The sequence below is a fragment of the Pleurodeles waltl genome, chromosome 5, assembly GCF_031143425.1.
Source record: "Pleurodeles waltl isolate 20211129_DDA chromosome 5, aPleWal1.hap1.20221129, whole genome shotgun sequence".
NCBI classification, from domain to species: Eukaryota; Metazoa; Chordata; class Amphibia; order Caudata; family Salamandridae; genus Pleurodeles; species Pleurodeles waltl.
This window is the reverse complement of record NC_090444.1, coordinates 1,738,927,887-1,738,950,084: the sequence shown is the minus strand read 5'-3', so window position 1 is coordinate 1,738,950,084 and position 22,198 is coordinate 1,738,927,887. Positions and strand designations below refer to the sequence as shown.

The window sequence follows — 22,198 nt, the reverse complement described above, 5'->3', positions numbered from 1 at the left end:
CGCAACGCCGCGGACGTGACCGCCATTTTCTATCTGCTTAATCACTCGAGACCTGATCATCCACAGGAGAGGACCTATACTGCAAGTGCTGCTGTGACCTCGGTCTGGAAGATAAAATGGCTGCTGTGACTGGGGAAAGGGCCCCTGCCTTCACGTCTGAAGAATTGGACAAGCTCGTGGATGGGGTCCTCCCCCAGTATGCGCTACTCTACGGTCCTCCAGACCAACAAGTGAGTACCCCGGGTGCTAATGGAATGGGCTATGCCCGTGTGGATTGGGGTGGATGTAAGTTGGTGGGGTGGGTGGCGAATGAGGAGTGCAACGCCTGACAGATGAGAGCATGTGCCATATGGCAAAGTGGGGGGGGGGGGGGCAATTACATCTAACATGCAGGCCATTGATGATTTCCTCCTTTCCACCCTGTACATGTCTAATAGGTCAGCGCCCATCAGAAGATCGAGATTTGGCGTGCCATCGCCAAGGAAGTCCGGACCTTGGGGGTCCACAACAGACGGGGCACCCACTGCCGCAAGAGGTGGGAGGACATCCGCCGCGGAACAAGGAAGACCGCAGACACACTGCTGGGGATGGCCTCCCAACCTAGGAGGGGTGCCAGTCGCACCATGACCCCCCTGATGTCCCGGATCCTGGCGGTGGCCTACCCTGAATTGGATGGGCGCTTTAAGACATCACAGCAGACACAAGGGGGTGAGTATCAGCACATTCTCCTATCTTTCTGCGCAGTGGAGGCGTCTGGGTGGGGGAGGAGGGCTGTGGGTGACATTAGGCCAGGGCGCTTTCTGTAGTGTAGTCCTCTCCCTTAGGCATGGGCCTGTGCCCCCGGCCCCCACCTCTGTAGGGTGACAAGTACAGCCATTGAAGGTCCAGCATCTCCCATGTGCGCGTTTGACGTCTCTTGGCCTGTTGTCTTAGTCAGTAGTACTGAGTAGTGTACCCCGAATGCGCGGCTTAGTGCATTAGGCACCTGTGTCTGTCCTCTCCGCCAACGGTGTTGACATTGCATGCACTCAACCTGGTCTTCTTTTTTCTCCCCCCACCCTTTCTCTTCATCTTCTTGTGCATGTGTGCATTAGCATCATCAGGCGGAGGAGATATGGCATCGGAGCACGAGGGAGCTGCAGGACACAAGGCCCCGGTGGGCCCAGGAACAGACACCGAGGGCACCAGTGATCCGGAGGGCGAGGGGAGCACCACGACGGGGACCGCTGTTGAGAGCAGCGAAAGCGACACGTCCTCGGATGGGAGCTCCCTAGGGGTGGCGGCAACATCCGTGCCCCCCGCCTCTACAGGTACAGCCGCCACCCAGCGCACCAGCCCAGCCCTCCCAGCAGCCCCTCAGTCTTCGCTCCGTGCCGGTTCGCCCAGGAAGGCACGCGTCTCCTTCGCCCCAGGCACCTCAGCCCCTGCCCCTGTTGCCCCTGCTGCCCTCAGTGCGGAGCTCATTGACCTGGTAAGGACGCTCATTGTTGGGCAGACGACCCTTTTGAATGCCATCCAGGGTGTGCAAAGGGAGGTGCAACAGAGCAATGCGTACCTGGAGGGCATTCATTCGGGTCAGGCTGCCCATCAACGAGCGTTCACTGCTCTGGCCTCAGCACTGACGGCAGCCATTGTCCCTGTTTCCAGCCTCCCTCTTCTTACTGCCTCCAGCCTTTCTCTGTCTCCTGTTCCTCAGCCTATCCCATCCACACCATCAGACCAGCCTGCACACACCTCAACACCCAAGAGCAGCTCATCCAAACACAAGCACCACAGATCCCGCAAACACTCACCCGAGCAACACCCAGATGCAGACATGCCAACAGCCACTGCCACCCCTGTGTCCCCCTCCTCCTCGTCTCCCTCCTCCCTCCCTGTGACGTCTACACTCACACCTGCATGCACCCCAACATCAGCCAGTGCTTCCATCACCACCTCACCCTCCAGTACAGTCCACACTCGTGCAGTCACCACCCCCACTGCCATGTACACGTCCCCTGTGTCCTCTCCCACTGTGTCTGTCACCCCCTCTTCCAAGACACACAAACGCAGGCAGCCACCCACCCAACAGCCATCCACCTCACGACAGCCTACTGCACCAGCACCTTCACCCAATGACAGCACACCTGACTCTCCTACAACCACCTCCTCTACCTCCACTTCCATCTCCACTTCTCCTACCCTTTACCTTGGCCCTAAAAAACTTTTCCTGGCTAACCTTAACCTCTTTCCCCCCGATGACCTCCCCCATCCATCTTCAAAGAGTCCCAAGAGCACCGCAGCCACCACCAGCCCAGCTTCGGGTGTCACTGTTGTGCCTGGGTTCTGGAGCCCACCCTTTGCCAGCAGTGACACATCGATCAGCAGCAAGGACACGTCCAGCCCCCCCCCCGGCAAGAGGACCCGCAAAACCAAGGACCGCTGTGCGAGGACCGACAGGGCTGCCCCCAAGGAGCAATGTGTGGCCACTTCACCACCCACACCATCTGGGGGAGGCAAGGGCCCGAGAGCCCCATCAAAGGAGCGGAAGGGCAGCAGGAGCGCGGAGGAGGTGGACCCCACATGCCACATCCCAGCTGGGAAGGAGGACACTAAGGAGGCCAGGAGTCCGTCCCCGAAGGGTCCAGAAACGTCACGGTCCGAGGGCGACTGAACAGGGAGTCCAGGCCAGGTCTGGCTCCCTTGACCTGCTGGATGGGCACCGCTGAACAGGGCCCACGGTGCAGAAGAGCACCGCTGAACAGGGCCCCGCCGTGGAGATAGGCACCGCTGAACAGGGCCCGCGGTGCAGAAGAGCACCGCTGAACAGGGCCCCGCCGTGGAGATAGGCACCGCTGAACAGGGCCCGCGGTGCAGAAGAGCACCGCTGAACAGGGCCCCACCGTGGAGATAGGCACCGCTGAACAGGGCCCCGCCGTCTCAAGCACCGTTCCGCTGGGCCCTTCCTGTCAAGCACCGCTCCGCTGGGCCCTTCCTCTCAAGCACCGCTCCGCTGGGCCCTTCCTGTCAAGCACCGCTCCGCTGGGACCCGCCGTCTCAAGCACTGCTCCGCTGGGCCCTTCATTTCAAGCACCGCTCCGCTGGGCCCCGCCGTCTCAAGCACCGCTGAACAGGGCACCGCCGTCTCAAGCACCGTTGATGGTTCATTGTGCCCACCATGCCTCCTCCTTGACCAGTGGAGACTGTCATCCACCTGATGGACTGTGGCTTTGCACTCCCCAGGATGGTCCAGTGGGCAATCCACCCACTGCAGAGACTTGAGAGACTGTGGCTTTGCACTCCCCAGGATGGCCCAGTGGGCAGCCCACCCACTGTAGAGACATTGAGAGACTGTGGCTTTGCACTCCCCAGGATGGTCCAGTGGCCAATCCACCCACTGCAGAGACTTGAGAGACTGTGGCTTTGCACTCCCCAGGATGGTCCCGTGGGCATGGTGGCTCCTCGTGGATCTGGCGTCGTGGACTCATGTGGCTGTGGTGCCCCCCCCTTCCCTTCCCCCTGAGGTGCCTGTAGTTTTTACATCTGATGCCCCTGCAGTGTTCTCTCCAAAGGACTCAGGTCTCCTGTGTGGGCTTTGCCCTTGTTTCTCAAGACTTTGGCCCACGGACATGCTGTATTCGTAGGATGTGCAGGACTTGGTACTTCAGTTATACACTGATGTGTATGTCATTTGTTTTGTTGTGGATATCTTTCATGGTTATACGCTAATTTTCTGGAGCTTTTTGGTACATAAATATTTATTCCAAATATGATTATGTCCTAGCATTTTTCAGGGGTGTTTGGGTGGTGTCACTGTGACTTGGTGCTCTGCATTGGTGAGTACATGATTGGGGGGGAGGGGGGTCGCATATGTGTGTGCCCGTAACCTTTCGTCCTCCCCCTCCCGTGTGTCGTAGGTGCAGTACTCACCGTTGTCGTCTGCGCCGGACTTCGTACTCGTGGTAGATGAGAAGGTAGACGAGAGCAGGTAGGATGTTTAATTCGGGTTCCATGCTGTCCTCCGTACTGGTGGAGTGTGTTTTGGTGAGCGTTTTCCCGTTCGTAGTCTGTTTCCCCCGTGTTTTTATCGGCGGTGCTCCCGCCCCGGAAAAGGTGGCGGATTGGTGAGTTATGATAGTGTGGGCGGTACATTGTCTGCCGCCTGCCTGTTGGCGGTGACCGCCGCGCTGTTTGTCTGTACCGCCGCGGCGGTCGGAGTGTTAAGTTGGCGGGCTGTGGTGGCGGTTCCCGCCAGGGTCAGAATTCCATTTTTTGGACCGCCAGCCTGTTGGCGGGTTGGCCGCCACTTTAACACCGACCGCCAGGGTTAGAATCACCCCCCAAGTCATAGTTCAAATGGCATAATTTCAGACTCAAAGACAAACTTACATATATGAGTGTCAAAATCACACTATAAATGTACAAAATAAGCAAAGGAGAGTGGAAATTTTGCACTATATGAAATTGAACTAACATGTAAAAGACCACTAATTCAATAGCGATGATGTAGAAAATACGGAAAAACAATTGCTGCATTTGGTTTGATCCCAAGTTTCCTGCCTAACCATTTGATCTAAAATCCTAACTATGCTAATATTCTATGGGTTCAGGCAAGTAGTCAGCATGTCAGAACTTCTGTATAAATTTCCTTCAAAAGAGGTATGGTGGCATGAAGCCACATAGAAATTATAGTTCAAGAGATGTACCCATGTAAGATCCGCTCTCAGATAAGGGCAAAGTGAATCAGAATCTTACTGCTAACTAGACCACACTTAAATCTTGATTCTTTTGAGTGTAATCTCATAGGCAAATACCTTTCCCAGTTCAAAAACATAATCACAAAACACAAGCTGGCAATTAACAATCAAGCCTTCTGAAGTTTCAGAGTCAACCTTGGTACACCCTCATGCTTAGGAATTTCACAGGAGATACCGCTGTGAGCCCAGGGTACTCGTCTTGTCCTCGATAAATGTTTGTCTGGCTTTCTTATCTTCTCAAACAATGAGCTCCCTAATAACTCAATATCAGATCCTAACAGCTGCAGGTTTAAAAAAATATTCAGGAAAAACGAACGTCACATTGAAGATTAGAACACAAAAGAAAATATGGGCCTTCACTCTGGCCAAGCTAATTAGACACAAATACACTTTCCCGGTTATATGAATGCTATACATCTCCTATGTGGAAATGTGGAATGAATATAAAGAATAATAATGTTTGCAAAATACTATAACATAAACATTCCTTCAAAACGATGAGAAAATATGGCATGTATGAAACATTCTATGCATCTGTGCACTATATTTGTATGTGCTGTAGTGTATCACATTAAATAAAATTGTCTCTTCACGTTATATAGGAAAATAACCACTCCTTCATTTCATGTTGCAAGCGACATGATGGCACAGCCAGGCTCAGTCTCTCACCTCTCTTGGTCTGGGGAAATATCAGATGTGGAGAATTAAGCGTTGGTCCCTGTTGGACCTGGCCCTTTTACAGGGTCATTCCCCAGACTTTTTGCCTTTTACCTCCTTATTATTCTGACCTTTGTTGGCTGATGTTATGACTCTGAGCACTTTTCCACTGCTAACCAGTGCTAAAGTGCATGTGCTTTCCCTTGTAAAAGTGGTATCCCTATACCCAGGGCCTGTAAATTAAATCCTACTAGTGGATCTGCAGCGCTGCTTGTGCCACCCACTAAAGTAGCCTTTCAAACCTATCTCAGGCCTGCAAGCGCAGGGCTAGCGCAGGGCCTGTGTGCGCAGGTTTCTGCCACAGGGACCTGGCATCTAAATTTACGTGCCAGGCCCAGATCTCCCCTTTTACTACATGTAAGTCAACCCTAAGGTATGTCCTAGCTAGCCCTATGGGCACGGTGCCATGTATGTACAAGGCAGGACATGTGCCAGGTTGCGTGGCCTGTCCTGGTAGTGACAAACAGCCTAAATTGGTGTCTCACTGCTGTGAGTGCTACATTCTCATAGGATTGCATTAGAAATACCCTGCCTTATGTGTAAGGGGAAGTGTCTGATTTACGAGGGGTAGCATAGGCATGTTTGGCATGGTTGTAATGGTGGTAAGAAATGCTGCTTACTGGCGTGGGTGTATTTTTTATCACTATTACAGAATTGCCACTTCTAGAAAGTGCACATTTATCTGTGCTTATGACTCTGGTGTTTTTTGCAGCTTGACTCCAATCCACGTCTGGTCAGACTGACAGTTGGGGCTTTGTGCATACTTTTCAGACAGCCTGTACACAGGGAGGGTGGAGGTGTCACAGAGGTGCATCTACATATTGTATAGTCTTCCTGGGCTGAGAGAAGGGAGAGGCAGGGCACACCTTCATTTGTAAAGGCTGTGCCCTGGCCTCGCACAATAGGGTCGTTTACCCCCCACTGATGTTTGTAGCCTGTACTGTAACTGGTTGGAACACCTTCTCCTCCTCATTGTAAAAGACACTGCAAACTAAGTCTAAGTACAGGGGAATTTTCCCCACAATTGAGACATTCTTTGAACATTTTTGGAACTGGACAGAACGCTGCAGAGAGGACTCACCAGGAACCGCCATGGACTGCGGCTGTTGTGCAGACCTGTGACCCACAGGAAGAACTGCCACTGCTTGCATCCACTTTTTGCATTGGCCTGTAGCTGGGTGCGCCAGCCCTGTGCTCCTTCCTCATTCTTGTCTCCAGAGGCAGGGTGTTGTGGCCCCTGACCTTCGTAACCTACCCCAGCACGAGGAGTGCTGCTTCAATAGCTTAACGATTGGAGAGCGCTCCTGTGTGACCCCTTTGCGCTTCTAAGCACCTCATCCTGCAGGAGATTCACCGCCGCTGCCTGAGCTCCTTAAGAATGCCCCTGTGCTCGTAAGCACGCTGCTTTTGCCTTAAGGACCATCACCGCCGCGACCGGGCTCCATATTTTTGCCCGGCATTCCTTTGAGGAACGGGAAAGGGAGGCCTCACCGAAGGCCCCTTCCTTTCACCCCCATTGCTTTCTTGGGCTGCCTTGCCCCCCACGTTGGAGGGCCAGTGAAGGCCCGGGGGGAGGGCCCCCAGAGATCGCGCTGGCCCCTGGAGTGGCCCGTTACGAAATCGGAGAGGGTGCCGACTGCCCCTCTCCCTTAAGAGCCACGTGTGGCCCTGTGAGCGCATAGGAGCGCCGGGGTCCCCTACCATGACTTTCCAGGCACTAGGAGTGCTTAGTTCTGCAAAATAAGGTGCTTTTGGGGACACTGGGAGGGTGGTAGGCTCCAAGGTTATTTTTCTAATGATAGATATTGGCTATATGTTTCTGTTATGGGCATGCTAGGCTGATGTATGTTTACTTTCTTATGACTTGCCATATGTTCTCTAATGTTCCTAGTATGGATATTTATGAGGTGTTAATGACAAGTACATATATTTCTTTATTGTGATTCCTGACTACTGCTTATGTTGCAGAATCCTGAGTACTTACGTGTTCCATTGTGACAACTGTCTATTTTTTCAGAGTACTAGTAACTTGTGTAACGTCCTGACAACTGCTAAAGTAGCAGGGTATTACTGACGTGTAATGTTTGGTCTAATTATGTTTTGTGCAATACAGTGTATTTTTACATAGCTCAGTGTTGTGTTTACTTTGTGGTGTACGTATTGCGTCACATGTGTTATGTGTGTTGTGCAAATGTGTTACCCATTGCCTCCTGGTTAGGCCTGACTGCTCATGCCAAGCTACCAAGGGGGTGAGCAGGGGTTATCATGGACGTGTAACTCCCTTGCCCTGACTAGAGTGGGTGGGTTCTGCCTGGCTTAGGTGCATACCCTAGCCAACCAGAAACCACATTTCTAACAGTCCCCCAAAAAACTGCCGGCACACCCCACTGACAACCACCGGCTCAAATTAAGCAGTGGACCTGTGAGAATAACATGCAGAAGTATGTATTTTTGCAGTGGTCCCAAATGTATTTGCCATGTATGTCAGGTTAGTATCACCATGATTTTAGCAGCCTAGGCTCCCTGTGAAACATTTCCTATTGGAACCTCAACAATGCTTGTTATCCACACCATTGGGTTTACAGGGCCTCTCAGAATGAGCAGGAAGCCAGACAGGCTATTGATTTTGCCTTGTCAAACTTGCAATATTTGTGGGTCAGTTTTAACAGTGCTCAAAAAATCTTAATAATTGTTTTAATTACAGGTAATGATAGAACATTTTATCTTACTTTCCAGTCATGAGCATCTCTGTCATGGAAATACTAGGATTGTACGCTAATCTAACACAACACAGTATTCACAAGTAACTACTCAATTGTGTGTGAAGAGTCTGAAGTACAAAATTGATAGGCTTTACTTGTACAGGAAGATTACTTAACATTAAATATCAAATACCTTTATTTGATATTGTTATAGACTATTGAGTTGATAATTACACAAATATTATGTACGGCACAACGCAGAGTTTACATTTTTTAATAACAGATGCCATTAAATTATATTGTTGAGGTTGTCCCCACGGATTGTGCTAAACCTAGATGTTGCTTCATTTTACTGATCCTTTAATTATTTACAATTATGTTCTTTTTGCAGGTTCTTCCACGTTTTCTGGATACCAAATATGCTTTTGTTCGGCAGGAGATTATTGACAAACATAACGAATTAAGAAGACGTGTAAAACCAACTGCATCTAATATGCGAAAACTTGTAAGACATTTTTCAATTGTATAAATACAACTGCCTTTGTAACTCAGGACTACAATACTAAGGGGGTTATTCTAACTTTGGAGGAGGTGTTAATCCGTCCCAAAAGTGACGGAAAAGTGACGGATTTACCACCAGCCGTATTACGAGTCCATTATATCCTATGGAACTCGTAATACGGCTGGTGGTATATCCGTCACTTTACCGTCACTTTTGGGACGGATTAACACTCCTCCAAAGTTAGAATAACCCCCTAATTGTCTGAAACACTATTGCGTATATTTCAGCGTTATTATTATATATTCGGTTTTATGGCGTCATGTGCTACTTCTGTATTCGCAGTTATACACATGCATATTTGGTTGACGTCATATTTTGTATATCTGGTTACACACAGCTTACAGACAGAGCTGTTTACCAAGCTCATGTCATTAATATACAAATAAACAGAGTGGAATTTGGGTTAGTCCCCTTTAATCCCTAAAATCATTGCTTGTTTGAAGCTTCTTTATATTTTGTAGTGAATGACAAAGACGTCCCAGCATTATAGTTGATGAAGCACTGGTCAGAACTCCAACCAGCTTGTCATGGGAAATCCCACACTCCACTGTTCAGGCTTTGCAGGGGTGCAGCTGTCATTTTGGAATGGCGTGAGTAAAGTTATTATATGGTGTGGTTGTGGAACCTCACAATGTAATACAGGAAAAATTGCATATTGGCTTTAGTTGGGTTCATTTGTAAAACCTTAGCTCAGTTTTGGGTAGCTGTGGCTCAGAGCAGTCATGTTGTATCAAAGGAACAAATGTATTAAGAAGTAGAAAATAGTTGAATAAAAATAAATCACAACATTTATCTTTAGACAACTCAATGAGAAAAATCTACCTGAGTGTTCCAGAGATCCGAATTTTCAATGGAACAATGAATCATTGCTTTTCACTAGATCATTAAATCTTTGTAATCTACCATCACTTGTGGTTTAGGTTTGGTGACAACAAGCAACTTGTAACCGGCTATATGGTACACTTGAAGAGACCAACTCTGTTAGGGTTAGTCACAGGGACCAGTCAGGGCCAGTTAACCGCTACCTGTTGGCCTAACCAGCCTCCAGTCCAGTTCCAGATACTATGGGCAAAGTCCAAACAGTGGCCCTGATGCAAGAGATGCAGGATGCTGAAAATGCTCAAAGATGCTGAGGATGTTGAGCCGATGTTGTGGGTCTTCCTGTAGCCACCACTTGGTCCATGGGTGGGCAACTTTGGCCTTAAATGTCGAATTTTGAGGGTCAGGACTCAGCTCCCAAGCTGCAACTTCACACCCAGTGGTGGTCAAGCTTCTTGGTGCTGGGCTCTCAAGGATGAAGGCTTCTCAGGTTTTACGGACCTGTGACTGTAACAGGGAGTCACCAAATTGACTCTTTGATTCACCTTCTCTGCCTGGGGCTTGTGGGCAATTTTTCCATGAGTGAGGCATCACATGCACAGTCATTTCTTTGCTAGTCCAAGATGCAGCAAGTGCAGTCAAGTCTTTGGTGTAGCCTCTCTTTGCTGGGTAAAAGGAACAGCGGGCACCACTTCTTTAGTCTTCTCTCTCATACAGATGTGATCCAGGGCCTGGGTGCCAGGGATGCCTCTTTTATGTTCTCTACATGCCTAGAGGGATATGGCGAATAACTAGTTAATGGGCTACCAGTTCACCTGCCAGAAAGCGACTTCCTGTAAAGTTTGGCATCTAGCTGTCCTATAATGCACTATTCAGCCCACTCTCAACATGGCAGCACCCTTCTCTCGGTGTGTGGAGCTCCAAAGCCCTACTCAGAGGCGTGGCTACCTGGGAGCTACATTGAGAACAGCTTCTCCCTCTCTGCCTAAAATGCCAGCCTGTCTGCTAAAACAAAAGAGATGCTCCTTTCATGTGTAACTTCTACTACTATCTCGACGATTGCAGTTGGTTGCAATCATAAACGGTTACTAGAAACTTTTAGGCAACAAAAAGTGGCAACTTTCTAAAGTTGCCTTTTGTGCAAAAGCTAAACTCAATTCAACTTAAACACCAGGTTGAGTTTAAAGCAATGATGCTTGTGATATCTTAAACTGTCATATTTACTAGACTCATTCAGAAGTTAGCATTGCTCAGTTGTCAGAGTTGGGTTACTAGCCTTTTCTCAGTAAAAATGACACTACAAAAGTTTTACTGCCAGGATATGGAAAGTTAATAAAGCACATGTCCTTCTTTCCAATATAGTGCACCCAGCTTATTGAGCTCAGTAGGCTTTCCTTCGGGGTGGCTTACAAATAATAAAAAGAAAGGTTTAGTCTCTGCCATTAATTTAAATAGCAAAGTAGAGTTAACAATATCAAGAATCGCTCTTCCAACAAGCAATGGTGGGCTGGGAGTCATGCTTTGCTTTATTACACCCGTGGTGGCACAATAAGTGCTGCATCCATGACGGACACTTAGGGCAGATTTAAGGAAAGTGGCATTGCACTTTCCTAGCGCCCCTACCACCACCATGTGTGCGCCGTATCTAAGTTATTGCGCACCATGGCACAAGGTACGGGGGCAATAGCTGCATTATTTTTGACGCTATTGATGTACTGATGTACTGTTCAGGGTTAGCGGCAAAATGTTGGCAATAACCCTGAACAGTACAAAGGGGCACATTGTGAACAATGGTGTGCCCGCTTTTAAGGCATGTTCTGAGCAAAATGGCGCTAAGAAATCTGTTAGATTCTTAGATTTCTATGCACATTTTTTCAGCCCCCCAATGGAGGAACACCCCCTTTGCTTACATTATTCATGGTGCATGCATAATGTAGTGCAAAGAGTTACAAAGTGACTGTTAGAAATGGGTTTTTTTGGTTGGCAGTCAGGTTACCCCCTGTCCAAGCAAAAGCCCTCACTCTAGTCAGGGTAAGTCACACACAATCCAAGATTATCCTGTGCCCACCCTCTGGTAGCTTGGCACGAGCAGTCAGGCTTAACTTAGAAGGCAATGTGTAAAGTATTTGTGCAATAAATCATACAATACCACCATATAGCACCACAAAAATACACCACACAGGGGGTCATTCTTACCCTGGCGGTAATTACACCGCCGGCTTTCCGCTTCTGGCCGCGGCTGTACCGCCGCAGTCAGAATGCCCGTCGGAGCACCGCCAGCCTGTTGGCGGTGCTACCGCCAACCTCCGCCCTGGCGGTAATTACCGCCAGGGTCAGAATGACCCCCAAAGTGTCTTAAGTCTTTAGAATATAAACAAAGTCTCTTTCAAGCACAAGTACCTGGTTTAGAGTGGAAAAATCTCCTGAGAGGGCCACAGAGGAAGAGGTGCGTGGAAAAAGGATGTGTGCGTCGATTTCTCCCCAGCGCACACGGACTTGCATCGTTATTTTCCACGCGGGGAAGTCGTGCATCGTTTTCCGGTGCGCGGACAGTCTCTTTCTGTGGATCGCGGGGATTACCAGATGTCCCGGGTCTGTGCGTGGATTTTCCTGCTTGTTCTCCGGCTGCGCGTCGGTCTGTGGGGCTGCGCGTCGAAATTACGATCTCACGGCAGGCGTTGCGTCGATTTCTCCTCTAGACGTCGGTCTGCGGGGCTGCGCGTTGAAATTACGATCTCACGCAGGCGTTGCGTCGATTTCTCCTCTAGAGGTCGGGCGGCGTTGTCCTTGCGAAGCCGTGCGTCGGATTCTCGGTCGTCCCAAGAGCGTCGCGTCGATCAGCGTCGGTGTGCGGCGTTTTTCTCGCCGCGGAACAAGCTGTGCGGCGAAATTTTCGGCGCACGGAGCGTCCAAGTGAAAAAGAGAAGTCTTTTTGGTCCTGAGACTTCAGGGAACATTAGGCAAGCTCTATCCAAGCCCTTGGAGAGCACTTTTACAGCCAGACAAGAGTTCAGCAAGGCAGCAGGGCAACAGCAAGGCAGCAGTCCTTTGTAGAAAGCAGACAGGTGAGTCCTTTGAGCAGCCAGGCAGTTCTTCTTGGCAGGATGTAGTTTCTGGTTCAGGTTTCTTCTCCAGCAAGTGTCTGATGAGGTAGGGCAGAGGCCCTGTTTTTATACCCAAATGTGCCTTTGAAGTGGGGGAGACTTCAAAGAGTGGCTAAGAAGTGCACCAGGTCCCCTTTCAGTTCAATCCTGTCTGCCAGGGTCCCAGTAGGGGGTGTGGCAGTCCTTTGTGTGAGAGCAGGCCCTCCACCCTCCCAGCCCAGGAAGACCCATTCAAAATGCAGATGTATGCAAGTGAGGCTGAGTACCCTGTGTTTAGGGTGTGTCTGAGTGAATGCACAAGGAGCTGTCAACCAAGCCCAGCCAGACGTGGATTGTAAGGCACAGAAAGATTTAAGTGCAAAGAAATGCTCACTTTCTAAAAGTGGCATTTCTAGAATAGTAATATTAAATCCGACTTCACCAGTCAGCAGGATTTTGTATTACCATTCTGGCCATACCAAATATGACCTTTCTGCTCCTTTCCGATCAGCAGCTGCCACTTCAACAGTGTATGAGGGCAGCCCCAATGTTAGCCTATGAAGGGAGCAGGCCTCACAGTAGTGTAAAAACGAATTTAGGAGTTTTACACTACCAGGACATATAACTACACAGGTACATGTCCTGCCTTTTACCTACACAGCACCCTGCCCTAGGGGTTACCTAGGGCCCACATTAAGGGTGACTTATATGTAGAAAAAGGGGAGTTTTAGGCTTGGCAAGTACTTTTAAATGCCAAGTCGAGGTGGCAGTGAAACTGCACACACAGGCCTTGCAATGGCAAACCTGAGACAAGGTTAAGGGGGCTACTTAAGTGGGTGGCACAACCAGTGCTGCAGGTCCACTAGTAGCATTTAATCTACAGGCCCTAGGCACATGTAGTGCACATTACTAGGGACTTATAAGTAGATTAAATAGACCAATCAGGTATGAGCCAGAGTTACCATGTTTAAAAGGGAAGAGAGCATATGCACTTTAGCACTGGTTAGCAGTGGTAAAGTGCGCAGAGTCTAAAAGCTAGCAAAACAGGGTCCAAAAAGTGGAGGGAGGCAGGCAAAAAGTTAGGGGTGACCACCCTAAGGCATGTCAGGTCTAACATGTGTCCCCCCAGCTGAAAGTGGGGAGAGCTACCCGACCTCCTGGGAGCTCTTATCGCTAAGGCGGAAGTATCTGGAGAGACCATCAGCATTGGTGTGGTCAGCCCCTGGGCGATGCTCCACCGTAAAGTCCATCCCCTGTAGGGAAATGGACCATCTCAAGAGTTTTGGATTCTCACCCCTCATCTGCATGAGCCATCTGAGGGGCCTGTGGTCTGTCTGAACCCGGAAGTGAGTCCCAAACAGGTAGGGTCTTAGCTTCTTCAGTGCCCAGACCACAGCAAGTGCTTCTCTCTCAATAGCACTCCACCTTTGTTCCCGTGGTAATAGTCTTCTGCTAATAAAGACTACCGGTCTATGAGCCCTCCTCATTCAGCTGTGCTAGAACAGCCCCTATGCCATGCTCTGCAGCGTCTGTCTGAACAATAAATTCCTGGGAGTAGTCAGGGGCCTTGAGCACGGGCCGTGCACATGGCTTCCTTCAGAGAATCAAAGGCTTTCTGACAGGCCTCTGTCCAATTCACCAACCTAGGTTGTTTCTTGGAAGTGAGTTCAGTCAAGGGGGTCACAATGGTACCATAGCCCTTGACGAACCTGCGGTAGTATCCAGTGAGGCCCAAAAAGGCTCTAACCTCAGTCTGTGTTCTAGGTGGTTGCCAGGCCTTGATAGTTTCAATGTTGGCCTGGAGCGGCTGCACCCTTCCATCACCTACGAGGTGTCCCAAGTACACCACAGAACCCTGCCCAATCTGGCACTTACTAGCCTTGATAGTCAGGCCTGCCTGTTGCAGGGCCTGAAGCACCTCCTTGAGGTGGAGCAGGTGTTCCTCCCAGCTGGAACTGTAGACAGCTATGTCGTCTAGGTAAGCTGCCCAGAAGGCATCTTTACCAGCTAGGACCCCATTAACCAACCGTTGGAAGGTAGCGGGGGCATTTTTCAGCCCAAATGGCATCACCCGGAATTGGTAATGGCCATCAGGGGTGGAAAAAGCAGATCTTTCTTTAGCTCCCTCAGTCAGGCTAATCTGCCAGTACCCGGAAGTAAGATCGAACGTACTCAGGAACTTGGCAGCGCCTAGCCTGTCAACGAGCTCATCAGCTCGGGGGATGGGGTGAGCATCAGTCCGGGTGACTGAATTGAGACCCCGGTAGTCCACACAGAACCGGAGTTCTGGTTTCGCACCTGGGGCAGTAGCCTTGGGAACCAATACCACAGTGCTGGCCCAGGGACTACTGGATTTCTCAATAACCCCCAAAGTCAACATCTTGGAGACCTCCTCCTTGATGCTGGCCTTCACTTTATCTGACAACCTGTAAATTTTGTTCTTTACAGGAGCACTGTCACCTGTGTCAATGTCATGCACACAGAGGTGGGTTAGTCCAGGTGTAAGGGAGAACAGGGGGGAGAACTGCTCTAGCAGCTCATAGCAGTCCCCTCTCTGTGTTGGAGTCAGGGAGTCAGAGAGAATGACACCACCTACTGACCCATCCCCTTCTTTGACAGCGAGGAGGTCGGGGAGAGGTTCACTCTCCTCTTCCATGCCCTCATCGGTGACTAGGAGCATACTGACCTCAGACCTCTCAAAGTGAGGTTTGAGCCGGTTGTGATGGAGGACCCTTAGGGGTTGCCTAGGGGTCTTGAGGTCCACTAAGTAAGTGGCCTCCCCTTTACGCTCCTTGATCTCAAAGGGGCCAGTCCAGCGGTCCTGGAGAGCCCTGGGCTCTACTGGCTCCATCACCCAAAGTTTGTCTCCAGGTGAGAACTCAACTAGAGTGGCCTTTTGGTCGTACCACTCCTTCATCACCTCATGACTGGCCTCGAGGTTACTCTGGGCCTCCTTCCAGAAGCGTTGGGTTTGTTTGCGGAGGGCCAGCATGTAGCTGACCACATCCTGGGGAGGGGCCTGGGGAGCTCTCTCCCAGCCCTCCTTAACGATGCTTAGGGGTCCCCTGACAGAGTGACCATAGAGAAGCTCAAAGGGGCTGAACCCCACCCCTTTCTGGGGCACCTCTCTATAAGCAAACAACAGGCAGGGTAAGAGAACGTCCCACTTACGCCTCATGGCCTCAGTCAGGCCACCAATCATGCCTTTCAGGGTCTGGTTGAATCTCTCAACCAGCCCGTTGGTTTGAGGATGATAAGGGGTGGTAAACCGGTAGGTCACCCCACACTCATCCCACAGGGTCTTCATGTATGCAGACATGAAGTTTGTGCCCCTGTCAGACACGACCTCCTTAGGGAATCCCACACGGGTAAATATTCCCATCACGGCTCTGGTCACCACCTTTGCAGTCACTGTTCTCAGAGGGATTGCCTCTGGATAGCGGGTTGCATGGTCCACCAAAACCAGGATAAACCTGTTGCCCAGGGCAGTTTTGGGGTCCAAGGGACCAACAATGTCGATGCCCACCCTTTCAAAGGGGGTGCCAACGACTGGGAGTGGGATCAGGGGAGCTTTAAGCCGTTTCCCTGCCTTCCCACTAGCCTGGCAGGTGGGGCAAGCTCTGCAGAAGTTATCTGAGGCTTTCCTCATTCTGGGCCAATGAAAGTGGGTGTTAAGCCTGTCAAAGGTCTTGTCTTGGCCCAGGTGTCCTGCCAGGTGAATGTCGTGAGCCAGGCCTAGTAGGAATTTCCGGTAACACTGGGGGACCACCAGCACACGGTGTGGCCCAGGACCTGGAATTCTACGCTCACTGTAAAGGAGATCATTCTCCCAGTAAATATGGTGAGCGCCAGAGGCGTCACCTGCTGCGTGGTCTGTGGCCTGCTTCCTCAGACCCTCAAGGGTGGGGCATTCTCTCTGCGCCTTGCAGAATGCTTCCCTGGTTGGCCCCCCCTCTACTTGCCAGCCAGCAAGTTCAGGTAGGTTACCCAGGGCAGCTATGTCCTCCCCGGTTGGCTCGGGGGCCTCCTCTTCCTCAGGGACCTCGTCTACCACCGTGGGAACATTGGAGGTGGGTTTCCAGTGCCCCTGGCCCCCTTCTTGGGCGGCTGTCTGGGCCATTTTTCCAGGCTCCAGACGCCCTTGACTCCCTTCCCGGGCAGCCATGGACCTGGTGGTCATGCAGACCCACTCAGGTAACACTAACATCTCCAGGTGAGATCTGAGCTCTACTTCTTTCCAAGCAGTGTGCTCAAGATCATTGCCTAACAGACAATCTACAGGCATGGCAGGACTCACAGCTACTTTCAGAGTACCAGAGACCCACCCCCACTCAAAGGGAACCAGTGCCACCGGTAGCTGACTCTCACGATTGTCAGCGACTATGACCTGGTGGAATGTATTGGGGACTATCTGCTCTGGGGACACCAGCTGACTCTGGATAGTAGTCATACTGGCTCCTGTGTCACGCAGAGCCTCCACCTTCTGCCCATTAATGGTGACCCACTGCCTGTACTTGGAAGTATGTCGGGGCATGTCGGCTTTGGGCACCATTTCTCTTTCTCCCAGGGACACTAGGGAAATCTCTACTTGCTCCCCAAAGCTATCTGGGTCCATCTCCCCTCCAAACGCTACACTAGTTATCCCAGGTGTCTGTCCGTAGTGGACGGTGCCCTTTTGGAGCACTGGGGGTCGCCTTTATAGTGACCATACTGGTAACACTCCATACATTTGGGGTTGGATTTCCCTGACTTATCAAATGTCCCTGGCTTCTTCCCAAATCTAGAGAAGGAATGGTTGCCACCCCCTCCCTGGGAATTCTTTTGGGGGCCTTTTGAGAGTTCCTTATCTGTAAGTTTATCTCCCCCCTCTTTCTTCTGTTGGGAACCCTGACCACCTTTGTGTGAGTCCCCCCCAGGTACCTTTTTGGACACTCTGGTGCTAACCCAGAGGTCCGCCTCCTCAGCAAGCTTCCTGGGATCAGTCAGCTTACTATCTACCAAGTGCTGGCGCAACTCTGTAAAAGTAGTATTAAGCATATGCTCTCTCAGAATCAAGTCATATAACCCTTTATAGTCATTTACTTTGTTGCCCCGCACCCATCCATTCAGTGCCTTACTGGAAAAGTCAAAGAAATCTACCCATGTTTGTGTGTGTTGTTTGGTGCTGTCCCTGAACCTCTGACGGAATCCCTCAGCGGTCAGCCCAAACTTGGCAAGTAAAGTGGCTTTCTGAAGTGGGTATGTGTTTTGATCAGGTGGATCCAATGTGAGAAGTGTGTCCCTCCCCAAAGGCGGCACATAACCCCACATAGCTACCCCCCATTGCCCTTCAGGAACCTCATGAGCCCTTAGTGCAACTTCATAAGCAGCTAACCATTTATCTATGTCATCTCCCACCACAAAACTGGGCACCACATTTTTGGGTATACGAACCTTCTTTTCTCCAGCAGGTCCTGTCTGTATGCTGCCACCATTATTGCTGGATTCAGACTGTCTCGCCTTGATCTCCAGCTCTTTGAGACTCAGTTCATGAGCCAACAATAGTTTCTTTTCAGCCAAAGCTCTTTCAGCTTCTACCTGTTTGGCTGTTCTTTCAGCTTCTGCTTGTTTGGCTGCTCTTTCAGCTTCTGCTTGTTTGGCTGTTGTTTCAGCTTCAATCTGTTTGGCTGCTCTTTCAGCCTCAGCTTGTTTGGCTTCTCTCTCTGCCCTTCTCTCCTCCTGTTGAGCCTCAATTTTCAGTTTTTCCATTTGCAATTGGAACTCCCTTTCCTCTCTCCTTTCCTCTGCGGTCAGGCTTTGCATAGAGACACTGCTCCCTGGTCTGGAAGGGGGCACAATTGCAGTGGTAACACCATCCACAGATAGTGAAAATTCCTCTGAGGTGCCATTTTCTGGCTCCTTTTCCTCATCATCCTCTAAATGGGCTTCTGCCCAGGCCCTCAGCGCCACTTGAAAGTCCTCCTTTCTGGAGGCCCCTTGGGTGGGTACCCTCAGTGCCCTGCAGAATCCTCTTAGTTGTTTGACCGTATATGTATCCAACTGGACTAGGTCAAAGTCCCCTGTCTGAGACCCAGTCAGAGACATGTTGAGTGAGGATTTAGTTTTTGAAAATTGTCAGGAAAAAAAAACGGATTTGAAAAAAGAGATAAAAAAACCAAGTTGATCTTCAACTGTGGGTAGGTAGTGAAATACTTAGCTACTGTATGTCACTGCACAAATACAAGTCCTATCCTCACCGCTGATCACCAATGTTAGAAATGGGGTTTTTTGGTTGACAGTCAGGTTACCCCCTGTCCAAGCAAAAGCCCTCACTCTAGTCAGGGTAAGTCACACACAATCCAAGATTATCCTGTGCCCACCCTCTGGTAGCTTGGCATGAGCAGTCAGGCTTAACTTAGAAGGCAATGTGTAAAGTATTTGTGCAATAAATCATACAATACCACCATATAGCACCACAAAAATACACCACACAGTGTTTAGAAAAATATATAATATTTATCAGGATAATTGTAGGTCAAAAAGAATAAAGTTGCAATGAGAAATTGTAGAGATATCACTGAAAAGTGATATAAAGTGTCTTAAGTCTTTAGAATATAAACAAAGTCTCTTTCAAGCACAAGTACCTGGTTTAGAGTGGAAAAATCTCCTCAGAGGGCCACAGAGGAAGAGGTGCGTGGAAAAAGGATGTGTGCGTCGATTTCTCCCCAGCACACACGGACTTGCGTCGTTATTTTCCACGCGGGGAATTCGTGCGTCGTTTTCCGGCGCGCGGACAGTATCTTTCTGTGGATCGCAGGGATTACCAGATGTCCCGGGTCTGTGCGTGGATTTTCCTGCTTGTTCTCCTGCTGCACGTCGGTCTGTGGGGCTGCGCGTCGAAATTACGATCTCACGGCAGGCGTCGCGTCGATTTCTCCTCTAGATGTCGGTCTGCGGGGCTGCGCGTTGAAATTACGATCTCACGGCAGGCGTCGCGTCGATTTCTCCTCTAGAGGTCGGGCGGCGTTGTCCTTGCAAAGCCGTGCGTTGGATTCTCGGTTGTCCCAAGAGCGTCGCGTCGATCAGCGTCGGTGTGCGGCATTTTTCCCGCCGCGGAAACAAGCTGTGCGTCGAAATTTTCAGCGCACGGAGCGTCCAAGTGAAAAAGAGAAGTCTTTTTGGTCCTGAGACTTCAGGGAACAGGAGGCAAGCTCTATCCAAGCCCTTGGAGAGCACTTTTACAGCCAGACAAGAGTTCAGCAAGGCAGCAGGGCAACAGCAAGACAGCAGTCCTTTGTAGAAAGCAGACAGGTGAGTCCTTTGAGCAGCCAGGCAGCTTTTCTTGGCAGGATGTAGTTTCTGGTTCAGGTTTCTTCTCCAGCAAGTGTCTGATGAGGTAGGGCAGAGGCCCTGTTTTGTACCCAAATGTGCCTTTGAAGTGGGGGAGACTTCAAAGAGTGGCTAAGAAGTGCACCAGGTCCCCTTTCAGTTCAATCCTGTCTGCCAGGGTCCCAGTAGGGGGTGTGGCAGTCCTTTGTGTGAGAGCAGGCCCTCCACCCTCCCAGCCCAGGAAGACCCATTCAAAATGCAGATGTATGCAAGTGAGGCTGAGTACCCTGTGTTTGGGGTGTGTCTGAGTGAATGCACAAGGAGCTGTCAACCAAGCCCAGCCAGACGTGGATTGTAAGGCACAGAAAGATTTAAGTGCAAAGAAATGCTCACTTTCTAAAAGTGGCATTTCTAGAATAGTAATATTAAATCCGACTTCACCAGTCAGTAGGATTTTGTATTACCATTCTGGCCATACCAAATATGACCTTCCTGCTCCTTTCCGATCAGCAGCTGCCACTTCAACAGTGTTTGAGGTCAGCCCCAATGTTAGCCTATGAAGGGAGCAGGCCTCACAGTAGTGTAAAAACGAATTTAGGAGTTTTACACTACCAGGACATATAACTACACAGGTACATGTCCTGCCTTTTACCTACACAGCACCCTGCCCTAGGGGTTACCTAGGGCCCACATTAAGGGTGACTTATATGTAGAAAAAGGGGAGTTCTAGGCTTGGCAAGTACTTTTAAATGCCAAGTCGAGGTGGCAGTGAAACTGCACACACAGGCCTTGCAATGGCAGGCCTGAGACAAGGAAAGGGGGCTACTTAAGTGGGTGGCACAACCAGTGCTGCAGGTCCACTAGTAGCATTTAATCTACAGGCCCTAGGCACATGTAGTGCACATTACTAGGGACTTATAAGTAGATTAAATAGTCCAATCAGGTATGAGCCAGAGTTACCATGTTTAAAAGGGAAGAGAGCATATGCACTTTAGCACTGGTTAGCAGTGGTAAAGTGCGCAGAGTCTAAAAGCCAGCAAAACAGGGTCCAAAAAGTGGAGGGAGGCAGGCAAAAAGTTAGGGGTGACCACCCTAAGGCATGTCAGGTCTAACAGTGATACAATGAATGCATTGCGCCACTTTGTAACTATGGCACTGGCAAATGCATGGGAAGGATTCAGTGATGAAACCCCAAGTAGCACAGGCGGAATTTCTCCGAAGGAGGCAAACATAAATCCCAACTCTTAACAAAGCCAGACTGAATTCATGATCTTTAACTCGCTATCATCTATCGCCAAACCGCGAGGATGCTTCCCGGTTGTTTTCCCTATTTTTAAGGGTACACTGGCAGATTGTGATATGGAGGTTTAGATCAATTCTGACTTGAGTCACCTGCATAGCATCATAGGGTGATTTGACGCTTCTGGTGCCACAGGGCCGACAGATTGTTTACCATGGCTACACAGAGTTTCTCTTAGGTGTCTCCTACATACACTCTTGGTCCTGATGATGACCCATTTGTAATTCAATTACTGCTGGGGTCGAAATGTCGACAATATTGAATGTGGACTGTTTGTAAATTCTTAGCTGAGGATTTGCGGCGCTCAAAATATGGGTGTCACACATGGAATACCAAATACTTTGACAGACGCATTATGATGAGTATATTTGTAAACAACAGTGGTGCACTTTAAGTTCACTTATTCTCGTCACCTGGTAGGAGCACCTATACATACTTTTATTGTGTTTATTTTTGAATTCCTGATACCATGTGATTTTCGCTTGATATACAAATTATTTATTCAGTAACTCATTTACAAAGAAATTCGTTTTTCATAAAAAAGGACAATCATTTAAATAAAGTTAATTTACAAAACCTTACCTTCAGGGAGGGTCTGCTGTACTACTGTTGTGGAAGTCGAGACTTACACTTACCCCTCAGGAACCACTTTTTTCATATATGTACATCAGAACATGCCCATTATATCGCATCCAAAGTACAGTGCTGTCAAGGGAGCTGGTGCTCTGAAAGCATGAAGGTCTCCACCAGGCAGGGGGAGATGTGCAAATATGGCAGGTTAGCGGAGTATATACCTTTGCTGCCCTTTCGGAGTGAAGTGCAGTCAGCCAAACCCTAAATCACTCCTCCAAATGTAACTGAAAATGCATTTTGAATTGCTAATGACTTAGGCGCCATTTAACAAATCTTTATTAAATCTTGCCACCATATAACAGAAGTTAGTAAGGTTTGGAATGTCAAGTTTTATGAGA

General features: G+C 49.6%; 1 protein-coding gene across 1 annotated transcript in view; it reads left to right on the top strand.

Annotated features, from left to right (window-relative positions):
• The window catches only part of LOC138297428 (cysteine-rich venom protein-like), a 641,907-nt gene that overhangs the window by 212,986 nt on the left and 406,723 nt on the right, over nt 1-22,198 (top strand). Inside the window, exon 3 of the mRNA XM_069236788.1 lies at nt 8,547-8,660. Coding sequence (XP_069092889.1) covers nt 8,547-8,660 — 114 coding nt within the window. The remainder of the gene's footprint in view (nt 1-8,546; nt 8,661-22,198) is intronic.